Source organism: Biomphalaria glabrata, chromosome 1, assembly GCF_947242115.1.
Source record: "Biomphalaria glabrata chromosome 1, xgBioGlab47.1, whole genome shotgun sequence".
In the NCBI taxonomy this organism is placed as follows: domain Eukaryota; kingdom Metazoa; phylum Mollusca; class Gastropoda; family Planorbidae; genus Biomphalaria; species Biomphalaria glabrata.
In genome coordinates, this window is record NC_074711.1 from 63610240 (window position 1) to 63632414 (window position 22175).

At 37.6% G+C, this 22175-nt stretch overlaps 1 protein-coding gene across 4 annotated transcripts in view; it reads left to right on the forward strand.

Annotated features, from left to right (window-relative positions):
* Positions 1-22175, forward strand: part of LOC106074765 (uncharacterized) — a 113469-nt gene that overhangs the window by 35016 nt on the left and 56278 nt on the right. For 3 of the 4 annotated variants that reach the window (XM_056007415.1, XM_056007420.1, XM_056007423.1), the window contains exons 3-4: positions 17450-17507; positions 21859-21983. In XM_056007415.1, the coding sequence (XP_055863390.1) occupies positions 17450-17507; positions 21859-21983 (183 nt within the window). The remainder of the gene's footprint in view (positions 1-17449; positions 17508-21858; positions 21984-22175) is intronic. The other variant, XM_056007428.1, reaches the window with a different exon arrangement.

Here is a 22175-nt window from a genome sequence, read left to right on the forward strand (position 1 = left end):
TTCACAGTCGTTATCCTCCTCTAATTCATGCTCATTGGAAAGCCAAACAGAATATGTTAAAACTCCTCTCACTGGATTTAATAATAAAAAAAAATTCGTGAAATTGACAACAGGTAGATACAAACTATGTATTATTAACATGTCTGATTTCAGGTGAGAAAATGTTAGGTGCACAGTCTAGTTTCTTTCTCTCCCCCCCCCCCCCCGTGGTAATGTTTCCTAGAGAACATTTCCTTCCTCAAACTGTGACTTTTAAAACCTGATATTGTTTATGTCTGACGTCCATTACCATTGCTACTTTTAGCTTCTGGTCATAGGACTTTGAGTTTCAAACCTCCTCTTGTACATCCTGGCTTATATCTCCTGCAGGACGGTAGTGGGAGGCAAGTATGGCCAATAGAGGCTAGTAGGGCCAATAGAGTAAGAAGGGTCTGAACACGCGGCCATTTAAGAATACTGAATAGACCTAGTTTCCATTTTCAAGCAAATAAATCTGACCACGCTAGTGAATTTTATTTCTCCCACAGTGTGGGGATGTTGTGGTAAGAATGCATGGTAAAGCAAACTGCCGTCTTAATCCTGTTTTAAAAATGGTTTATATGTATGAACCTACAATTTTCATACTTTTTTTTTCTCTTTAATTTTCGATCAACTAAAACTAACTACTTAACAGATATTGCGCATGACAAAAAAGATTTTTAGTTTATTAGGTATCAACATCTCAGACAGAAGTAGACGGACAGACAATTGTCTCAGCACGATTTTCATGAGGTCACTTACAAATAGAACATTTTGTTATTTTTATTTCTCTCTCATTTTATGACATGAAGTGAAAAGGAGACACTCTCTTCGGAGTCTCTAGCTTGCTTCTTAGCCCATGGTGTGGACACTGGTCAAGCAATAAGCATTGCAATCATAGCACTTGCCGAGTTAACTGACCTACTACACCTTAATGTTAAGGCATGTTTGGCCGGAAATCACATAACTATTTTAGTGCTCCGGTGTCAGTTTAAAACTATTTTTAAAAATAAGAAAAATACTATTAAAAAACAATAACAACATTCGCTTATATGTAGAGACATTGCATTAATTATTTTGAATCATTAATGACTTTAATTATTATGCGATCTAGATTTTAGATTAACAATAATAACAAATTTGTTCGATTACAAATACTTTTTGTTTCCGTGAAGCGCAACTTTTATGCTTATACCATGGAACTCTCACTTTGGTAGACCTTTTGGGCCAACTGCAGGAGGAGGATATAGGAGGTCTCCATGCTGCCTAAGTCTGAATTCGAAGTCTGTCTCAATTCTTCATTAGGGAAGGTCTATTAGATATCCACTGATGTTCAAACGGTTTTATTGTTATCTATTGTTAGTTTTAAAATGTTAGCAAACGACCTGATTCTCTTCACAAGGCTTATCTCCCCTTAGCTAGTTTTGTCTCTATATAAAACAAAATAAATTAATTACGACTAATTGATTAAATACTTGGCTAATTCTTTATTGATTCATGTGTTGTCATCAACAATGAATAATTGTGTAAAGTTTCAACTTGATTCGAGAAGGGGAAGAGGGAGATGTACCGAGTGCAACATTCCACCCACACATACAGAGTGAATGGATATAAGCTTTGTAAAAACGAGAGATGTACCGAGTGCAAGATTCCACCCATACATACAGAGTGACTTGATATAAGCTTTGTAAAAACGGGAGATGTACCGAGTACAAGATTCCACCCACACATACAGAGTGAATTGATATAAGCTTTGTAAAAACGGGAGATGTACCGAGTGCAAGATTCCACCCACACATACAGAGTGAATGGATATAAGCTTTGTAAAAACGGGAGATGTACCGAGTGCAAGATTCCACCCATACATACAGAGTGAATGGATATAAGCTTTGTAAAAACGGGAGATGTACCGAGTGCAAGATTCCACCCATACATACAGAGTGACTTGATATAAGCAAGATTTCATCCACACATACAGAGTGAATGGATATAAGCAAGATTTCATCCACACATACAGAGTGCATAGATATAAGCTTTGTAACAACGGGAGATGTACTGTGTTCAAGATTCCACCCACACATACAGAGTGACTTGATATAAGCAAGATTCCACCCACACATACAGAGTGAATTGATATAAGCTTTGTAACAACGGGAGATGTACTGTGTGCAAGATTCCACCCACACATACAGAGTGACTTGATATAAGCAAGATTTCATCCACACATACAGAGTGCATAGATATAAACTTTGTAACAACGGGAGATGTACTGTGTGCAAGATTCCACCCATACATACAGAGTGAATGGATATAAGCAAAATTCCACCCACACATACAGAGTGAATGGATATAAGCAAGATTTCATCCACACATACAGAGTGCATAGATATAAGCTTTGTAACAACGGGAGATGTACTGTGTTCAAGATTCCACCCACACATACAGAGTGACTTGATATAAGCAAGATTCCACCCACACATACAGAGTGAATTGATATAAGCTTTGTAACAACGGGAGATGTACTGTGTGCAAGATTCCACCCACACATACAGAGTGACTTGATATAAGCAAGATTTCATCCACACATACAGAGTGCATAGATATAAGCTTTGTAACAACGGGAGATGTACTGAGTGCAAGATTCCACCCACAAATACAGAGTGAATGGATATAAGCAAGATTTCATCCACACATACAGAGTGCATAGATATAAGCTTTGTAACAACGGGAGATGTACTGTGTTCAAGATTCCACCCACAAATACAGAGTGAATGGATATAAGCAAGATTCCACCCACACATACAGAGTGACTTGATATAAGCTTTGTAAAAACTGTATGAGTAAGGTGTAGATGGTTCCTTTTTTTTAAACCTCCTTATGTTTCTGCAACAAGATATTTTTGTGGGTGTCCATGAATGAATTATTTTTTTCTTGACATAGATGGACTTAACAAACGCAGACGCTAAGGTAAAGTCTATAAAAACAGAAACTTCAAATAGCTCACACCAAAGTGCATGTCTGTTGCAGTATCGAGATGAGCGTGAGTACTGAAACATGCCCAGACAGGAATATTTTCTCTCCCAAAATAACATGGACACAAAGGCCAGACAATGGCGTCTTTCTTAACGGTTAGATGTGCAATGTATTTGTCTGGCTTGATACCTGTTTGAAAAATGTCTTCCTGACTAACCCCCCCCCCCCCCACAGTGAACTTTGAACTCAATTTTCACTCGTTTCAAGCCTAAATTTATTCGTTTCGGCTTGACGTCTGCACCTTTCGGTCTGTTTGACATCACATTAAAGGTACTTATCTAGCAGGTTGGCCTTATTAATTTCTTAATATCTTACGATACGAAACGTCGATAAAACTGTGATTGATTGTTGTTCTTAAAAAAAGGAAAAAATTGTAGCTTTAAATACTAAATGTAATAAGCTACAGAGGGGTGGCCAACCCTTTTCTTCCGTGCATCAATTTCTTCTCTTCCAATTCATATGCGGCACTTCAAATGTTACAAGTTTTAGTCCATTAAAGTATAGCAATTAGTACGTATAGTTCGACTTAGCAGTGAGCTAAGGAGGAAGTGATTTACCAAAACAAACCAAGATACTAAGTCTGTCTTTTTTAAAAATATTTTAGTTTGCATTTATAATTTTAATTAATTAAAATTCATTATTTCTTTATGGCCTATTGACTTATAATAATTTATTAACACTGTTAGCAGTTTTAATTAAAAGCAATTTCCCATACAGACAAAATATATAACAATCTTTAACAAGTCTCTAATTTAAAGATAAACAAAAATAATAGCATATTTCTTCTCACAAGAAAACACTCAAATAAGAGAGAGAGAGAGAGAGAGAGAGAGAGAGAGAGAGAGAGAGAGAGAGAGACATACGCAGGCAAAAATACACACATACACACACACACACACATATATATATATGTATAAAGAGAGAGAGACAAAGCATTTTTTTGTATTTGAAGTGTTGTCCGCCATTATTATCAACAGGTCAACGGTTACTTCTCTCCCACTATTTCAGGGCAAAGGGTAAACCAACCCTCCAACCTCAATAGAAAACAAAATCAATCAGGACATTGCCAAACAGCTCTAGTTATCATAAAAAAGAAAGGTGTGGTGGGGGGGGGGCAGTCTATTGTTTATCAATTAATGATGTATCCATATTTAATCACTCAATGTTTGTTCCTTCTGTCAGTGTTCCATGTATCTGTTGAGACATGTGGAAGACTCTTGTTAATCTGCAGGGGATTTATTTGACGATAGTTGGAAGGGAGTGGGTAAAGGGGGTGGGGAAGTTGCGCTTAAAGACAGTTAGTTATGTAACTAAAGATTAAGACAAGAATGCTGGGACACCGCTGGTGACCTTTTGTGTGTACCTGAAGCTGCTGTGGAATGACAGGCCAGGTGATTAATACCTGCTTAGCTAGGATGACGAATGACTGGAGATATTTAAACAATGATTACAAGGGGAGATAGACCTCAGTGTCATTAACAACATAAAGAGAAATGTAACAAACAGTGTAACAATTTCTTTTTTAGTTTTGAATTATCTGCTACTATACCAACTGAAAGTACTTCTTTATACAGCAGAGAGACTAGTGTATGTCATTTTGGCCCTTTAGGTATGTATCACGTGCACCTGTACGTCAGTATGACATGTACATCTACATCAGTATGACATGCACATCTACGTCAGTATGACATGCATATCTACGTCAGTATGACATGTACACCTACGTCAGTATGACATGTACACCTACGTCAGTATGACATGTACACCTACGTCAGTATAACATGTACATCTACATCAGTATGACATGCACATCTACGTCAGTATGACATGTACACCTTCGTCAGTATAACATGTACACCTACACCAGTATGACGTACATCTACGTGAATATGACATCGATGTAATGTTTTATCGACCGATCGATCCAATGATTTTTTTGTTCGATGTATTTGTCAGTAAAAATGTACCAGAACTACAGAAACAAAATGTAAGATAAACTCATTTTTTTTTCCTTTTGAAGTTTCAATTCAGATACTTTCACGCCAATCAATGTCACTCATCAAATCCACTGGAAGTCTTTGAGACCAACGCGAGAGTTAATTCTATTGTTTGGATTAGAGTGTCAGGACGAAACCAAAATGTCGTAGGGAAGGAAGGTGCTAGGAAGATCAAAACAAAAGAAAACTAGAAAAGAAAAACAACATGTAAAATCAATTAGTGCTAACACTTGTCTATGGGATTAGCTGGTGATGACTGTGACATGATCGTGCGATTACCAAGTTACCAACCATCCTTTCGTACTGCCGAACCTATTGTATTATTTATACTGTCTTCTAAATTAAATTAAGGGACCAGTTTACTGACTTAGCAAGAGAGGTAGTTTGAGTACTAGTTTAGTCTATATTTAGTTAGGTTGGGACTTATTAAGTGTAAAACCGGATCGGGCAAACATTTTGGCCGCGGATCGCAATGTTGTGTTAGATTTTAAATAGCTCAATGAAGTATTAGAAAGTAAACTGTGCACTGCCCTGTCTCTGTAAGCTGTACTTTGCACTGTTTATGTTTCTGTCAACTGTGCACTTAAATTAAAGCAGTTATTTTGACAAATACAGTATTCTACTTCCATTTGAAATGACTTTTCTTTATGTGCGTTGTTATAGACAACACTGGGAATAGCTCAGGCGTTAGAGCATCAGACTTTAAATCTGACAGTCAAGTGTTCGAGTGTGTGTTTTGAAGGATAGCGTTCGGGCCTCGCTAATCAGACGTGACAGATGCTAAAAATCAAGTGTTTTTAGAGATTGGGGAGAGTTTAAAAAAAGGGGGAGGGGGGGGAGAAAAGCGATATAGAATTCACAGGGTCAGAAGTGAGTGTATTTGGGAGGGCGATTTAAATAGGGCCATTCCAATGACACGTAAATTTTAAAATGCACTTTTAAAAATGTTTTCTTTGAGATTTGACCACTTAAGAGACATTGCTTTGCATAGGTAGACTGTAGTCAATCTGTGATCAGACTGCTCCTAAATACTGTAATGGAAGTATGTCTGCTCGGGCTTCCCACTTCGTGGGAATGCCAACATTTCTCTGAGGCCTAAAGTAACAATAATCCTTCGCGTTGATACCAAAAGAAGACATCCCAAAATGATGCAGGAAAAGATTGAGACACAAGATACCAGGGACACGGCCATCCCAAAGATAGCAGCAGAATTATCTAAAAGTTAAAACTAAACTGTAGGTCCATTCGTGTCGCTGAGAACTTCAACGTCTTGTATCCTTACCAGAATAGTGTCAATCTTGATTCAGTTCAGGTGGGGGGATAGTTCGTTCGGTTCGTACCGAACAGTTTTAAAGTTCGGGTTCGGTTCGGTCGTAAGTGAGGTTCGAGTTTGGTTCGGGTTTGTTTCGTTTCTTACATTTACTAGGAACACACGGAGAGATCTATAGGAATACTTTTTTTTTCAGAATTTTAGAAAGTTTTCAAAAAATTTCTCTCCGTAGAAAAAAACGAATATTCGAAAAAAAAAATTTGAAAATGTGTCCCAGGTCTGAATGAAACCCTTTAAAAACACGATGCGAATTGTCTGTTCAATACCTTTCTCTGAGTTAATCAATACATTTTGACCAAGTCGTTTCATAACCAAAACAAGACTTCCTTCTTCAAATTAAATTTGACTTGTTTCCCCCTTGGGAACTCTCCTAGACCTTTATTCAGTTACAGAGAGCATTGTAGAGTTGAAGTGCTAACGGTTTTATTAAGTGTGGGTGAGGGTAGGGTTGACATTTGATGTCAAATTTTATATTGGATTTTTTTAAAAACTATTTGGATCACTCTAGTTTACCTTCTTCAGTTCTCCAACCTTTCTTTCCCCACCTCACAACATAAACAGTTACCGCATAGTCAAAGTTTAGTGCATTCACCTCTTAAGATAATACACCCAAATAGATAATCGGCTCTGTCAAATCTAGCCTTAGGGAACAATATCATGATGAGACGAGGCATGAGGAGAGCAGTCAATCGTATGTGTGTGTGTGACTTGATGCACTAGTTGGATAGAAGATACCCCCATACAACTGTACACCAAGCAGTCTATTCATGGTTCAACGACAACTAACAAACAAAGCAACAACAATAAACTGTTTGATCTTTGGCGTATACAGTCTCGCCACTAATATTACAATAATAATATAATCTCATATAATAAGCTTTATTATCTTCCTATCCTAGAGATGCTAGCTATTAAAACAACATGTATTATAAACACACAACTAACTGTGCACACCGCCCCCTTCCCGTTTTTTTAACCATTAAGTTATCTCTAATAATCATCTTAATAATCCTCATTCCTCCTGATGCTTGCTTATTCAATGTCTTGTTTTCACACACACACATACGCCAGCTCTAAGAAAAGACAAATAATAAAGGACAAGATAACCGACTAGGCTTGCTGTTTACGTCAATGTTTCTCAAACTTTTACTTGTGATGCCCCCCTAGGCTAAAACAAAATACACCCATGTCCTCCTTAGCCAAAGAGTGCATATAGCGGGTTTGGGCGAAGACCCGACAAAAAGCGGTTTCCATTATTTGGAACTTCAGAAATTCATTCTCCTGGCGTCTAAAAAAGAACAAAGGTAAAGTTCCTCTTTCAGACCTTGCGATGATAGGGCAGATGATGAAAGATCATCTGTTTCTGTGGGCCACAGTTAACGAGGGTGTCATAGGTTCAGCACAACGACCAATCTCTGATACCTACTACATAATGCAACTCAGGACAGCTCTTGTAAACCTTAACAACAGCAGCAAGGAAATAGTTCTTGATTGGATTCTAGCACACATTGAATTAGAAGGCAATGCAAAAGACATACTGGCCAAAGATGGAAGAACGAACAAAAGAAGATATAAAGAAAATGAAAAGCTGTAGAAGAAATGAACATTGAACCAACTCACATACCGATTCCAAGAAAAACGACGCCTAACTTAACCCGACATGACCAACGCATAATTTTTCGAATCACAACCGGACACAACAGAATGAGACAACATATGTTCTAGAAGCTAAAAGCTGGGACAAGCGAAACTTGCTCTTGTGGAGCATCACCAGCAAATGCTGACCATGTCCTTCAAAGCTACATACTCTGTTAAGAGGCCCGAACAAGACTCCTATAGAAGAAAAACTATACGAAGAACTGCCTAGAAACCACTACGCGGTTCATCTCAGAGATAGGACTACTGATCTGAATCCTCCGATATGAAAAATGAGAAGGAAGAAGAAGGAGAAAGACTTTTGGTTCACGTCTATAGAACGATGGTAATACTGTTACGTCAATAGAGAGAAATGTGACTGTTCTGACACTAGAAAGATGGGTCAACTTGGGATCGCGTTGGCGAAGAGGTATTAAAATGTCTTATGCAAGACAAAGTTTTGAATCAATCTTTTTTTCAGATGCCTCTCAAGTAGTAGATGATTGTAGGCCTACTCTGTAGATGAAAAGACGCCAATTCATTTAAGTATTTTTTAAAAATTAATGATATGGTTTAAACATGCTGAGTTATCAAATATGAATTTATACCTACAACATAAATACAACAGAACAGAGTTTGTGTCCTTAAAAAAAAGAGACTTCGCACTCCACTAGTCAGCACGTCGTTGCCAACTTGGGGAAAGGGGGAAACGACCCACAGTTTGAGAAACACTGGTTGAAATTTTAATTAAAACAAAACGGGGTAAATAAGTTTATTATGGTTAAAACAACAAACAAACAACGCTTTTAATTTGTTCAAACGATGTCTGAGCATTTAGGTTCTACCCAAGCTCTTTGAAGTTCATTAACTTGACAGCTGCATCGGGTATGTTCTTCAAATGACGAGGCCAATTTTATTTGTGTTCATCTTTTAAAAATAGCCAGTTGATGAATCTCCCAAGTAGGTCACATAAGCATTCTGAAAGTAAGCTGTTCAGTTCTTTCTAAATAGAAGTTAGTATGTTTAACAATTTTCCCCAAAAATCTGGCAAGACAGTTGATGACAGAGGTGGTTAGGATCTGAACCTTCTTAATACATATTTAAAGTGGATCCAGGGCCCTACTGTTTCCATTGATAAACATTCTCCCATTTATTTATTCTCCAAAATATTTCTTTCAATTCATGTTTTCTATTTAATTATCTTAGATTTCAAACATAAGAAATGTCTCCATCTTGGATGAAGCGTCTCCCAATATTATTAAGATGTTAGAACATAGAACTATGTCAGAATAGATACATAGAGCAAATGTTCCAATATCATTTCGTGACTTTAATTTAATAAATAAAATAGTGTAACTTTCACAATCACACACCTTTTATGTTTCCATAGTTAATGTGAAACAGCATAACCTTTTTTTTTCCTTAATTCTGTCAGTTAATTGATTTCTAATTCGTTAATGGTATATATACAGCCTTTATGGAACTAAAGAGCTCCCTATGAGAAGTATACTGTAACTAGGACATAGTTTTCAATATCTTTTTACGATTAAGAATATTTTCAGCGACAAATGTTTTCATCATCACCTAGCGTCTGACTTCTGCTCCCAACAATGCGTTTCATATCTGTAAAAAAAAAAAAAAAAGAAACTAAGGGAAAGGGAGTGAACTCACCTAGAGTAATTTGATTACTGGAGTAATACTCTGTTATCTTATCCTGAACGTCACTCTTTTTTTTTCTTCCACCCACCCCCCTGTACTCGCTGCTCATTCCGCCATGGTAAGCATTCTGTTGAATGGACCTGACCTCACGCTATAAGGCACTCATTGTCAGTGCACCTTGTTGCAGACGATGAATGGGTTGAAAGGTGAACTGGGCAACAGTTCAATATATATTATTCTAGCAGGAATGTGTAGTCAGACAGAAAGCTGCTGGAATTGTTCCGTCATTTGAGAAAGTTCACCACGCAGACCTTGAGGCGAGCAGTGACGTCATTTGGGCGGGGCTATTTTCTTACGTCATTGGGCCTAATGTATTTCCTTCTTGCTGTGGATTTTGTTGTGTGTGTGAGTGAGTGCTTATATACGTGCGTGTATCTGTTAAATGGGCCAATACTTACACCTCACAGATATTTAGATAGATCTATATCGATGTATTGGAAACATGGCCTGGAGCTCCGCCCCTGTTTCTGAAACTCGTGTACTGCGTCACTTATTGGAAACAAGCTACCTGAGTTAGAAGTCATTAGGTCACGTCGCGGCCTGTGATATTTATATAGTACATAAAATCCTTCTTTCTCCTTTCTCTGTATCTCCTTCGTCTTTCTCTCGTCTCGTCCCTGTCTGTCTGTCTGTCTGTCTGTCTCTGTCTCTCTCTTTATATATATATATGACAGACACACACAGAGAAAAGGATTATGGAAAATGCTGTACATATTAGTGAATTTTAATCCATATTTGTAATTTGCAAGATATTTTATAACTCTACCAGAGAATTCTGTTTTCAATTCCACTTGTAATGTTTGACTGAGACTGACAGTACTCTTTGCGTTAACATCTATCACCAGTGTAATAATTTCTTATTTGTAATGCACCATTGTAAAATACATTTCTTTCATGATAACAAAGGTATTATTTAGTGTTAGAACTGTCATTAGTATAACGTGACGATTCATACTTTACAAGAGGTTACATTGAATGATGTGACAATTCATACTTTACTTTAATTAAACATATTTATATTTTCAAATTTTAATAATTGAAATTACAACAAAACGAGTTTCTTTTTGCAAGTCAGGCTGAAGAACTTCAGGTGATATATTTACATATGTAAAACAATACAATGAAAAATTGATTAGACCCATTTTGATTAATTTATTAGGCAGTATAATGCTTTTATGGTAGAGTAGTTCTACTGCGTGAGATTTAATGTTCTCTGTCACACTGACTGACTCACCTTTTCTCTCTCCACCTTATCTCCCTCTACCTACATTTGTTACTGTTAAAAAAGAATTTACCCGCTAATGCCCCCTATAAATAATCTTGCTTAGAAAAAAAAGTTATACCCGAACCAAATCCTAACTTTCTCAAGGGTCACCCAAGCCAACTGGAGATCAAAGAAATAAAATATTAATATTATCTAAAGGTGAAGGTTGGATCCTGCCTTCGTGAACTTCCGTAAACAAAATCAGATTCCTTCCGGTGCAGGCCTCTAACTATTCATACAATGCCATGTACATCTGAGCTGGGCCTGTCTCAGAATTTTAATCTGAGCTCTTACCATTTGGAAAAGAAATCTATAAACCACCTGGAACAGAAGACATTGTCTTTGATCTGGAGAAAGTTTATTTTCAATTAACTTTCTTTATTTTTCTTACCTAGAACACAACATTATAGTTGATTTTTTTAAGAGTTATGGGTAACACATTCCAGTGTTGATTCTTACGCTATATATAGAAACCAAAAAACATGAAGGTGTTTATGCAGTGATATCTTTAAGACTAGTCAGGATGTTACCTGGAATATGGTGAGAGAACGGGCGTGGGAAGGGGGAAGTGGGGTTCTGGATATAATAATTCTATTACATTAATACACACGTCTCAGCCGTTCAATGAGTAGAGACAGTGAGAGGAAACAATGAGTGGAGACAGTGAGAGGAAAGAGTGAGTGGAAACAATGAGTGGAGACAGTGAGAGGAGACAGTGAGTGGAGACAGTGAGAGGAAACAGTGAGTGGAAACAGTGAGAGGAAACAGTGAGAGGAGACAGTGAGAGGAAACAGTGAGTGGAGACAGTGAGAGGAAACAGTGAGTGGAAACAATGAGTGGAGACAGTGAGAGGAAACAGTGAGTGGAAACAATGAGTGGAGACAGTGAGAGGAAACAGTGAGAGGAAACAGTGAGTGGAGACAGTGAGAGGAAAAAGTGAGTGGAAACAATGAGTAAAGAGACAGTGAGAGGAAACAGTTAGAGGAAACAGTGAGTGGAGACAGTGAGAGGAAACAGTGAGTGGAAACAATGAGTGGAGACAGTGAGAGGAAACAGTGAGTGGAAACAATGAGTGGAGACAGTGAGTGGAGACAATGAGTGGAGACAGTTAGAGGAAACAGTGAGTGGAAACAGTGAGAGGAAACAGTGAGAGGAGAAAGTGAGAGGAAACAGTTAGTGGAGATAGTGAGAGGAAACAGTGAGTGAAAACAATGAGTGGAGACAATGAGTGGAGACAGTGAGAGGAAACAGTGAGAGGAAACAATGAGTGGAGACAGTGAGAGGAAACAGTGAGAGGAAACAGTGAGTGGAGACAGTGAGAGGAAACAGTGAGAGGAAACAATGAGTGGAAACAGTGAGTGGAAACAATGAGTGGAAACAATGAGTGGAAACAGTGAGTGGAAACAATGAGTGGAGACAGTTATCGCCTCCAAAGCGATGCAGCCATTCATCATCTTTCCATTCCACCACATGGTAACAGCATCACATAGTTGTACATCCAGAGGGCAAGACGTTTTGTAAACATAATATAAGCGAAGTAGCTTACATTGTTATATTATCTATCTATCTATCTATCTATCTATCTATCTATCTATCTATCTATCTATCTATCTATCCATCCATCCATTCATCCATCCATCCATCCATCCAACCATCTCTCTCTCTCTCTCTCTCTCTATATATATATATATATATATATATATATATATATATTAGGGGTGCACCGGATAGTCCCTCCGGCTCCGGCTTCTGCCGAATATCCGGCATTTTTTACTATCCGGTGCTATTCGGCTCCGGTCGGATATCACTACCGGATAGTAAACCGGATAGTAAAAAGTACATAATTTAATATGCATAAAGTGGACCTAGTTCCATTACTGTCTGTTATAGAATGTATTAATGTTTATATGAAAACAAAATAATGTGCTTAAAAATAGAGCCATTATGAATATGCACCAAACATCGTTTATTATAAAGACAAGGCGTGTTAATAACTTAATATAAATAAAGATGAAACTTTTTATCATAAATGCGCTTTACATACAGAGCAGCAATGGCTGGCACTTTTTTCAATTTGTCTTGACCTTTGAGTAAGTTAGTTAACATGTTAAAATGCTACATTTCTTGACTACGTCATGCTGACCAGACGTCTGTCTAGCTGTGCGGGTATATCTCCAGAGGTAGAAATGAACAACTCCCACCCCCTTTTATTTGTTTAGTCCATCACATTGAGTTTTTTATGGGTGGGTAACCACAAGTTAAATACGATGGACGTAGGTTTAATGTCAGCGTATTGACACTCTCTAGTGGTCACACCTTTCGAGGGAACTGAGTTTGTTTACTTAGTAGTTAATCTTTATTAGGGGGGGGGGCTGGACTACAAGAGCCACACCTCTAAGGTAACCAGGTATATTTCTAGATGAACAACTCCCTCCCCCTTTTATTTGTTTAGCCCATCACATTGAGTTCATTGATTGACAGGTGACCCCAAGTCAGATACGATGGACGTAAGCACTCTCTAGAGGTCACACGAGGGAACTAGGTTTGTTATTGGGGGGGGGGGTGGACTAGACTTTACATTATAAATTCGTATTACATACGTAGCAGCGATGTCTGGCACATTTTAAAAGCTTGTCTTGACCTTTGAGTGGTCTTGTAAACACGTAATATTCCTTAACTACGTCACGCTGATAATCTGTCTAGATGTGCGAGTATATCTCCAGAGGTAGAGATGAGCACCCCCACCTCCTTTTGTTTGTTTAGTCCATAACATTGAGTTCACGGATAGGCACCTGACCACATTAAGCCACATGTCAACGTATTGACACTTTCTAGAGGTCACATCTTATGAGGGAACTGAGTTTGTTTACTTGGAGTAGAATTTTTATTAGGGGCGGGACTACAAGCAAAATCTCTATAAGGTTAATCTGGTATGAGTTTGTTTATTATGAGATAGGTTGTCAATCAAGGGTCTGGACCACAAACCAAATTGTTAAGACATATTGACACTGTCTAGAGGTCACTAGATGATGACACTAAGTTTGTTTACTTGAAGAGAAGTGTCAATTAGGGCGCTGAACTACAGGACACATCCCTACAAGTATTTTGTTACACAAGCCACGGGTATAAAAGTGGCTTGCAAGGGCATTTAGTAAATTAAATATTAACAATAATGGCTGATAAAAAGTCATCACTTATATGGCATTACTTTAATGTCAAAACAATGGACAACTCTAAAGCAGTTTGCAATGCTTGTAAAATAGTAATGTCACGTGGTAAACCATGCAAACCTAAAGACTTCTCAACCACCACTATGATTAGTCATCTACGCTCGAAACACCCAGACTTATTCAACGAAATGACTGCATTGAAATCAGCATCAAGTAATATCACTGCCTGTGCCAGTACGTCTACGAGCTCCAGTGATTCGTCAAGCCTCACACACAAGCAGCAACCAGGGATTAAAGAGGTCTTAGACAAAGCTAAATTGTGGGATATTAATAGTGATAATGCTAAACGCATTCACTTGGCCATAGCAAAGATGATTGCAACTGACATGGAACCTTACCAAGTAGTTGAGAAGCCTGGATTTATTGGACTTTTACAAGTACTGGAGAAAAGATACACTGTGCCTAGTCGCAAATATTTTACAGAACGTGTTATTCCAGATATCTACAATATTTCCTCAAAGCTTCGTGAAATGCTATCTGATGCTAAAAGCATCGCTTTCTCAACGGTCACTTGGACAGCTGATAATACCACCGAATCATATTTTGGTTTAACTGCCCATTGGTTGAATGAGTCATTTGACCGAAGCAGCTATGTTTTGCATTGTACAAAATTTAATGGCCAGCATACGGCTGCAAATTTGCTGTACTTAAGATATTTACTAAGCCATTATCTGTATTAGATACAAACCAGAAGCGGTTTGTGGCCTTTAAAACACGAGCCTAATGACAAGTTGATGGTGTCAAATACATGAACACAAACATCTACCCACTATACAAATTAGATTGTACTTAAGAAAGATTTACGCTATAAAACCAAGAGTGAACTTTACCTTTGAAAGATTTACATTAGTTACATATAAGTTTATATATTCTGCATGAGTTATCCCACATTCTACTTTACAATACATACGCACACACCATCTCATGTTACAAAGATTAGTTTATGATAAGCATATCTGTAAAAAAAATGCTGTTCATTTTAATTTATCAATCAGTGATAGAGTTTAAAGTAAGAAAGTAAATAACAAAATAATATGAATATAGGTATGTTATATAGAAGATTTGCAAAAACTTCAGTAAAACGAGCTGTTTGAGTCATGTAGGTATCCGGCTCCGGCTCCGGCCGAATATCTAATTTTACTATCCGGTTATATCCGGCTCCGGCCGGATATCAAAAAGTACTATCCGGTGCACCCCTAATATATATATATATATATATATATATATATATATATATATATATATATATATATATATATATATATATATATATATATGCGCCAGTATTTTATTGATAAATAAGTAAAGATTACCGGAACTAAGCCGGTCTAATATTTTTATTTGTCCTTGGAGAGAATGAAATGCAAGCCTCGTTTTCAGAACCAATGAGCCTGTAACAACGAACTTAGGTCAGTGCTTTTCTTAGGCAATGTTTCTTTCATAGCAAATAAAGAAATAGAATTTTTCCCTGTGGAAGAAAAGTGTAAGGGAGGGGGAGGGAGAAGTAGGTTCGAGGTTCGTGTCATATTCAGTTTTGAAATAAAGGTAAAAAAAAGTAAACAATTTGAAGAGAGGCTACTCTTGATTCAATTACATTTCAACGACTGCAATATGTGTCTGAGAGTTACTTCAAAAGGAAGTGACGACATACTAGATCTGAAAATTGAAAACTCAGCACCATGCTAAGAAACATCTGGCAAAGCTTCGACATTCCCCATTCCCCCATGTGCCTGGGACCCCAGTTGTACATGCAACAACCTTACCATGCCTTTAGTAACCAAAACATGCTGCATGTCAATTAGTGACATTTTTTGTGTGGTTGGGTTCAGGTCTGAATGTGAAAATAATGGAAGGGAGGCCGAACATTTTTGTTGGCTTGTTTTTTCACACACACTCACACCAACACACACATAGGTTTGAAGAATTGTTTAGGTTGGAAATGTTTGGAACGTATGTCTGTATCAGTGAGAACCATCTGTGTGTGCTTCTGTATGTGTACGTGTGTGTGTGTGTGTTCGTGTGTGTGTGTAACCAAGAGAAATAAATAAATATAAAGAAGAAAAAAAATGCTGTTTGTTTGAGTCAGTAAACTTTTTTTTAAGTGGCATCTAGTTAAAAATATTTGGGAAATATCACAGGACACAAACGTGATTATTTTAACGAAATTCAGCAAATGACATATGTCAAAGTAATGACGTGTGATGAAGTGCTACAGTACAATTCAATAACACCATGACACTATACATCTTGATACCATAATTGTTTGACCCCTTTACTGCACTATAGGGGCTTTAAAAAATGTATGAATCTACGATAGCATAGTACTATACGTAATTTTGTCTTTTACAATATCATATTAATAATTTTATTGCGTACTACAATATCATACTACTAATTATAGGGGTCCTTAATTATGTTCGATAATATTATGGTACAATAAGTACTTTTTGTGAAGTTTTACTTTTGAATATGTAATGAAGAATAACCGACTCGGTGAACAAGTCTATCTGTGGGATGTCTTTGGGATGTCTATCTATGGGATGTCTATCTATGGAACATCTCACTATGGAACGTCTCTCTATGGGACGTCTCTCTATGGAACGTCTCTCTATGGGACGTCTCTCTATGGAACGTCTCTCTATGGGACGTCTCTCTATGGAACGTCTCTGTATGGAACGTCTCTGTATGGAATGTCTGTACTAATTCTGATAGCATGACTGTTAAGTACAAGAAAATTCTCAGGAAATAGCAAACTGTCACGCTTGACTGTATTCGGTCAAGTATGTTGGCAAAGAATAACACAACAAAATGTTCTAGAAGCTTCATGTTGAGATCTTGACCAGTTATGTCAACAAATACATGGTCCTGTGAAATTTCAGGTTGAGATCTTAACCAATTATGTCAACAAATACAATGGCCGATAAAATGGAATATTTCAAAGAATATTCAAAGAAAGGGCCAAGAAGTATTTTAGTTTCTGGAAAGTTCTTTGTACTAAAGTACTAGACTATAGACTATAGACGAAAGAGAAAGCGAATTAAAAGCAGTACATTACCTCCCATTGACTGAGCATTTCTTCATAAACTGTCCTGTACATAAGCGTACACACATACATTAACACACACACCCACACACACACAGCTGCGCACCTTTACACACATGCACACTTGCAGTAGCTCATCAGCCTCTTGCAGAATTAAACATTGTTATTTGTTTCCTTCAGCAGGTGTAGGCCATGGGGACTGTTCAGTTGGACAACTCGAGTTCTTATGCTCTATCAGGTAAACATATGGTGTCCAGTTTTATGTCTAGTTCGTTCTATGTAAACTTGCTGTTATTTTGACAGCTTGCAGTGGCGTTGTGTTAAAAATAGTTATAGTATTGGTCATACTAAATAAACTTTTATACACGTATAGGTCTAGTTAATCTCTGCAGCTTATGACATAATCTTTTGTTTGTTTATTTGAGGCCATCGCCATGTCTTCAATTCAGGATTCACGTGACCTGAGTCTCATTATCCTAGAGACAGGTAGTTTGTACCATGAGATATAGTTAGTACATATGTCTTTTTAGTACACCACACTCTGTGCAGAAGAATGGTGCAAGGGCAATAACTCACATGTCATTGTAATACACTATGCCTTGTAAGCATCTGGACTTGATAAAATCACATGCGCGAGGCAGTTATTTGTCAATCATCTTCTGTAACGCACGTGCAGACGTGTACTCACATCTTGCTAAGGAGGCAAATTTAGCGGGAACTCACACCAAGATATTTCTTTAGCCAAACAACCATATGTTTAGCACTAATAGAGGACACACAAATAGTATTTATTTCCGACAGTTCTGATGTGAAATTATAAAAGTACATCTATATTATTAAATTCAAATAAAAAATCTTTCACCTATATAAAAGTTGCGCTAAACCGAAATCCCACTTGAAGCGCCTTCGTTTGGCGGGACCATACAAATATCCACTGTGGTACCGGAGAAAAGAACTCCCATTCTTCAGAAGACATGCCACAAAAAAGTGCATAAAGGCAAATGCCAACCACCATGATCCTTTCGTTATTCCAAAAGGCAAAGTTGATTTTGGTGGAGATACTACATTCCGATCACGATAAATAGAACAGAAAGAAGAAAAATTCAGGCCATTTTAAAAGGTTAACTGGGTCATCGCACTTTTAAATAAAAATATTTCTCGTCGTGGTTTAAAATTTTCTCCTCCTCGGCTGACTATTATACAAATATAAAATCGCTACAGGTATCTGAGAAGTCCATTGTATGTGGCACATTACGTTCCTGTGATGTGTGCGGAAACATTACATGCCTGTGATGTGTGCATTATCTCATTCCAACAGCTTATGCCAGCATTCTACTAGTGCTAATCTCTGACATACCCGAGCATTTCAGCAACGTATCTTTTTGCATAAGAATACCTGAGAGTAACGCGTTGGCAATGTTCGTTTGTGACAACTTGAATAGAATCTAGCTTAGACGTAGACGACTCATCTCATCACCTACAGAGTCTCTGTATTCTTCTTTAATGGCTGCATTCTGAGTACATTGTGTCACGTGGGGCACCTATGTCACACGATGGGTTCTCGCCAGATTAGAAATATATTCCAAACAAATCTCGACTCTTGTCATTTAGTATATGAAAAAGTGTTTGAAATGGGAATGAAAATAAAATGACCTCGGGGATATTGACTAAAGCAATTTGTTTTCATCAACTTGAAAACATCAAAGTCGAATCTTTAATCTGTTTGGACTCTTTCTACAACGTAAGTGTCATACAGAAATAGAGAAAGTTGTTTGCACGTTTGTAAGGACGTTCAGATCACTCTTTTATTTCTACAAGTTAGACTAGAGTTACTCCATGTAACTTTTGTGGCGAAAAAAAAAAGAGGGGGGGGGGGGGGGAAAGCAGTATTCACATGTAACTAAATAGCAGGGCCAGACTTAACCATTGTGGGGCCCAATGCGAAACGGATTTCGCGAGGCCCAGTTTGGGTAGGGATGCGGATAATAAGTGAAAATTAAGAGTTTGTAGTAGAAAATAAATTCGTCTTTGCATTTTATTCATTTTTTACTACGTAAAGAATACTTTACGAGCCTTGCGTGTAGCGAAGTCATACAGTATATCATAAAAATTATGTTTCCTACATATATCACGTTCAATAGCAAGAATTACCAAATGTTTCAATCTATCTTCGAGAATTGTTGACCTCAAGTAATTCTTCATTAGTTTGTGGCGCGAGAAGCTTCTTTCACCAGATTCCACAATTACGGGTATTGCATAATGCCGATTTTTTTATCGCGCGTAGGATTGTCGTTTTCCATATTGAATGACACTCCAAACTGACAATTTTTGTCTATCTATTTCAGGAGATTTGTATGAGTTTTAAAAGATTTTAATAATTTCCGGAGATTTTCAGGACTTTTTCACATATTTTTCAATTTCAGGAGATTTCCAGGAGCTCTTGGTAAATCAGGAGGTCGCGAGAAATCTGTTATATGTTATAAAATGGTTTAATTTAATAATTTACTCCCAGAATCAGCGAGGGTCTTATGAAAGTGCGAGACCCAGTGCGGGCGCATAGGTTGCAGTGGCCCAAGGCCGGCCTTGCAAAATTGCGGCCTATGCTACGCCGTGGGTCGACTAGTATATATAATCCAAACTGTGGATAACAGTATGAACCATAAACAAGGGAAAACATTTTTGTTTTTGCGATTCAGATTTTGGTCATTTGAGAATTTCAATGCCTGACTTTTGATCTGAGAGTCTTACACCGAGGATTAAGGATTTGACCTTGTTTGACCCTCAGCCCAATGTGTTTTCTTTTGTTTTTTAGTTTTCTTGTTTTCTTCAAAACTAAACGAATGCCTGTGCTGCTGGCTAATGAGACTTTGTTGCTGGCTAATGAGACTTTGCTACTGGCTAATGAGATTTTGCTGCTGGCTAATGAGACTTTGCTGCTGGCTAATGAGACTTTGCTGCTGGCTAATGAGATTTTGCTGCTGGTTAATGAGACTTTGCTGCTGGCTAATGAGACTTTGCTACTGGCTAATGAGACTTTGCTACTGGCTAATGAGACTTTGCTACTGGCTAATGAGACTTTGCTACTGGCTAATGAGACTTTGCTGCTGACTAATGAGACTTTTCTGCTGGCTAATGAGACTTTGTTGCTGGCTAATGAGACTTTGCTGATGGCGAATGAGATTTTACTGCTGTTTAATGAGACTTTGCTGCTGGCTAATGAGATTTTGCTGCTGGCAAATGAGACTTTGCTGCTGGCTAATGAGACTTTGCTGCTGGCTAATGAGACTTTGCTGCTGGCTAATGAGACTTTGCTGCTTTCTAATGAGACTTTGCTACTGGCTAATGAGACTTTGCTGCTGGCTAATGAGACTTTGCTGCTGGCTAATGAGACTTTGCTACTGGCTAATGAGACTTTGCTACTGGCTAATGAGACTTTGCTACTGGCTAATAAGACTTGGCTGCTGGCTAATGAGACTTATAAAGTGAAAAGGGTTCAGAATTTCAAGACGTGGAGGAAAACGTTTTCAAAATAAAATTGTATAATTTATAGAGCTAACCCTAAGTCTAACTCCAACTCAGTGCCTACCCCTATTCTGCAAACTAGATTTATAGAGCTGACCCTTAAGTCTAACTCTAACTCAGTGCCTACAACTGTACCGCAAACTAAGGTCGGTTAGCTGAGGGCCGAGTCAAATACTTATTTTACAGCCAAGCTCACTCTAGATTAGGGCGTTGTCTATAGTCAGTGCGTTGTTCTATGTTCTATACCGGCTCTTTGCCGAAAACTTTTCAATGGCTTGCACAGAAGTACGATGGTTGTCCATATGTTTAACAATAATTTTTTTTCTTTTTTTTTTCAACACTGTTTCTGAGTTCCTGGATTATTAAGATCCAAATTTAAAACAACATATTATTATATCGGAAATCGGACAGCCTTTTTAACAGGCTTGTTTTATACATTTACAAGTTACAAGGTGAAAGGCTAAATGTGATGAAAACTCCATAATCTCAGGCTTTGCTTGCGAGCTTTCAATTAATGAAGCCAAAAATTGGACGGGACAAAGCCTTCAATGTCCAAATTTAGAACAATCGAACGAGAAGTTTTAATATAAAACCTAAGTAAATAAAAGCTCAGTATTGAAATGTTAGCAGCCCATTTATAGGCGTTTATTTTTGGTTTGGTGAATTCATATGACACATATTTAATCATATTCTATTTGGAGACAATTTTAATTTCATCAATGAACAGCCTATATACGACATAGAAATCAACGACAAAATAGTTTTGAGTGGATGAAGTTTAAAAAAATGCATAATTAGCTAAGTAAGGGGTCAACTGAAGACTGGAAAATATGGCCAGCGGTGTATGAGGCCAAAATAAAGTTTGGAAACCATTGGCCTATACGTTGACCTATCGATCTGTCAGTTATCCCATATAGTCAATACCATGTCCTAAAGTTAATACGATATCATATAGTCAATATCATGTCAATAATAAATACATTATTATATAGTCTCTAAGTTGTCATGTTTCATATCAGTTGTCCCTTAGCATTAACACATTTGATGGACTCTAGTTTCTAATACAGATGCTCTTGGTTTTGGCGGACACTGATTATGTACAACCTTGGCAAGAATGGACCAGTTGGTCAGTTTGTTCATCCTCATGTGGACAGGGAATATCAACAAGAACACGGCAATGCACTAGCAACAAGTAAGACTCTGGTTCAATTCTTCTTCACATCACCAGTAACTCTGTAATAATTATAGACTAAAAAGGTTTTGCTTTCGAGCACGCAAAATAAACGATAGACTAACAAAGATCAAGATGCAACTATTGCATGATGACTGTAGTAGATACATCATGAACGCAAAACTATAGTTCTTCAGATTTGGAAACACAATT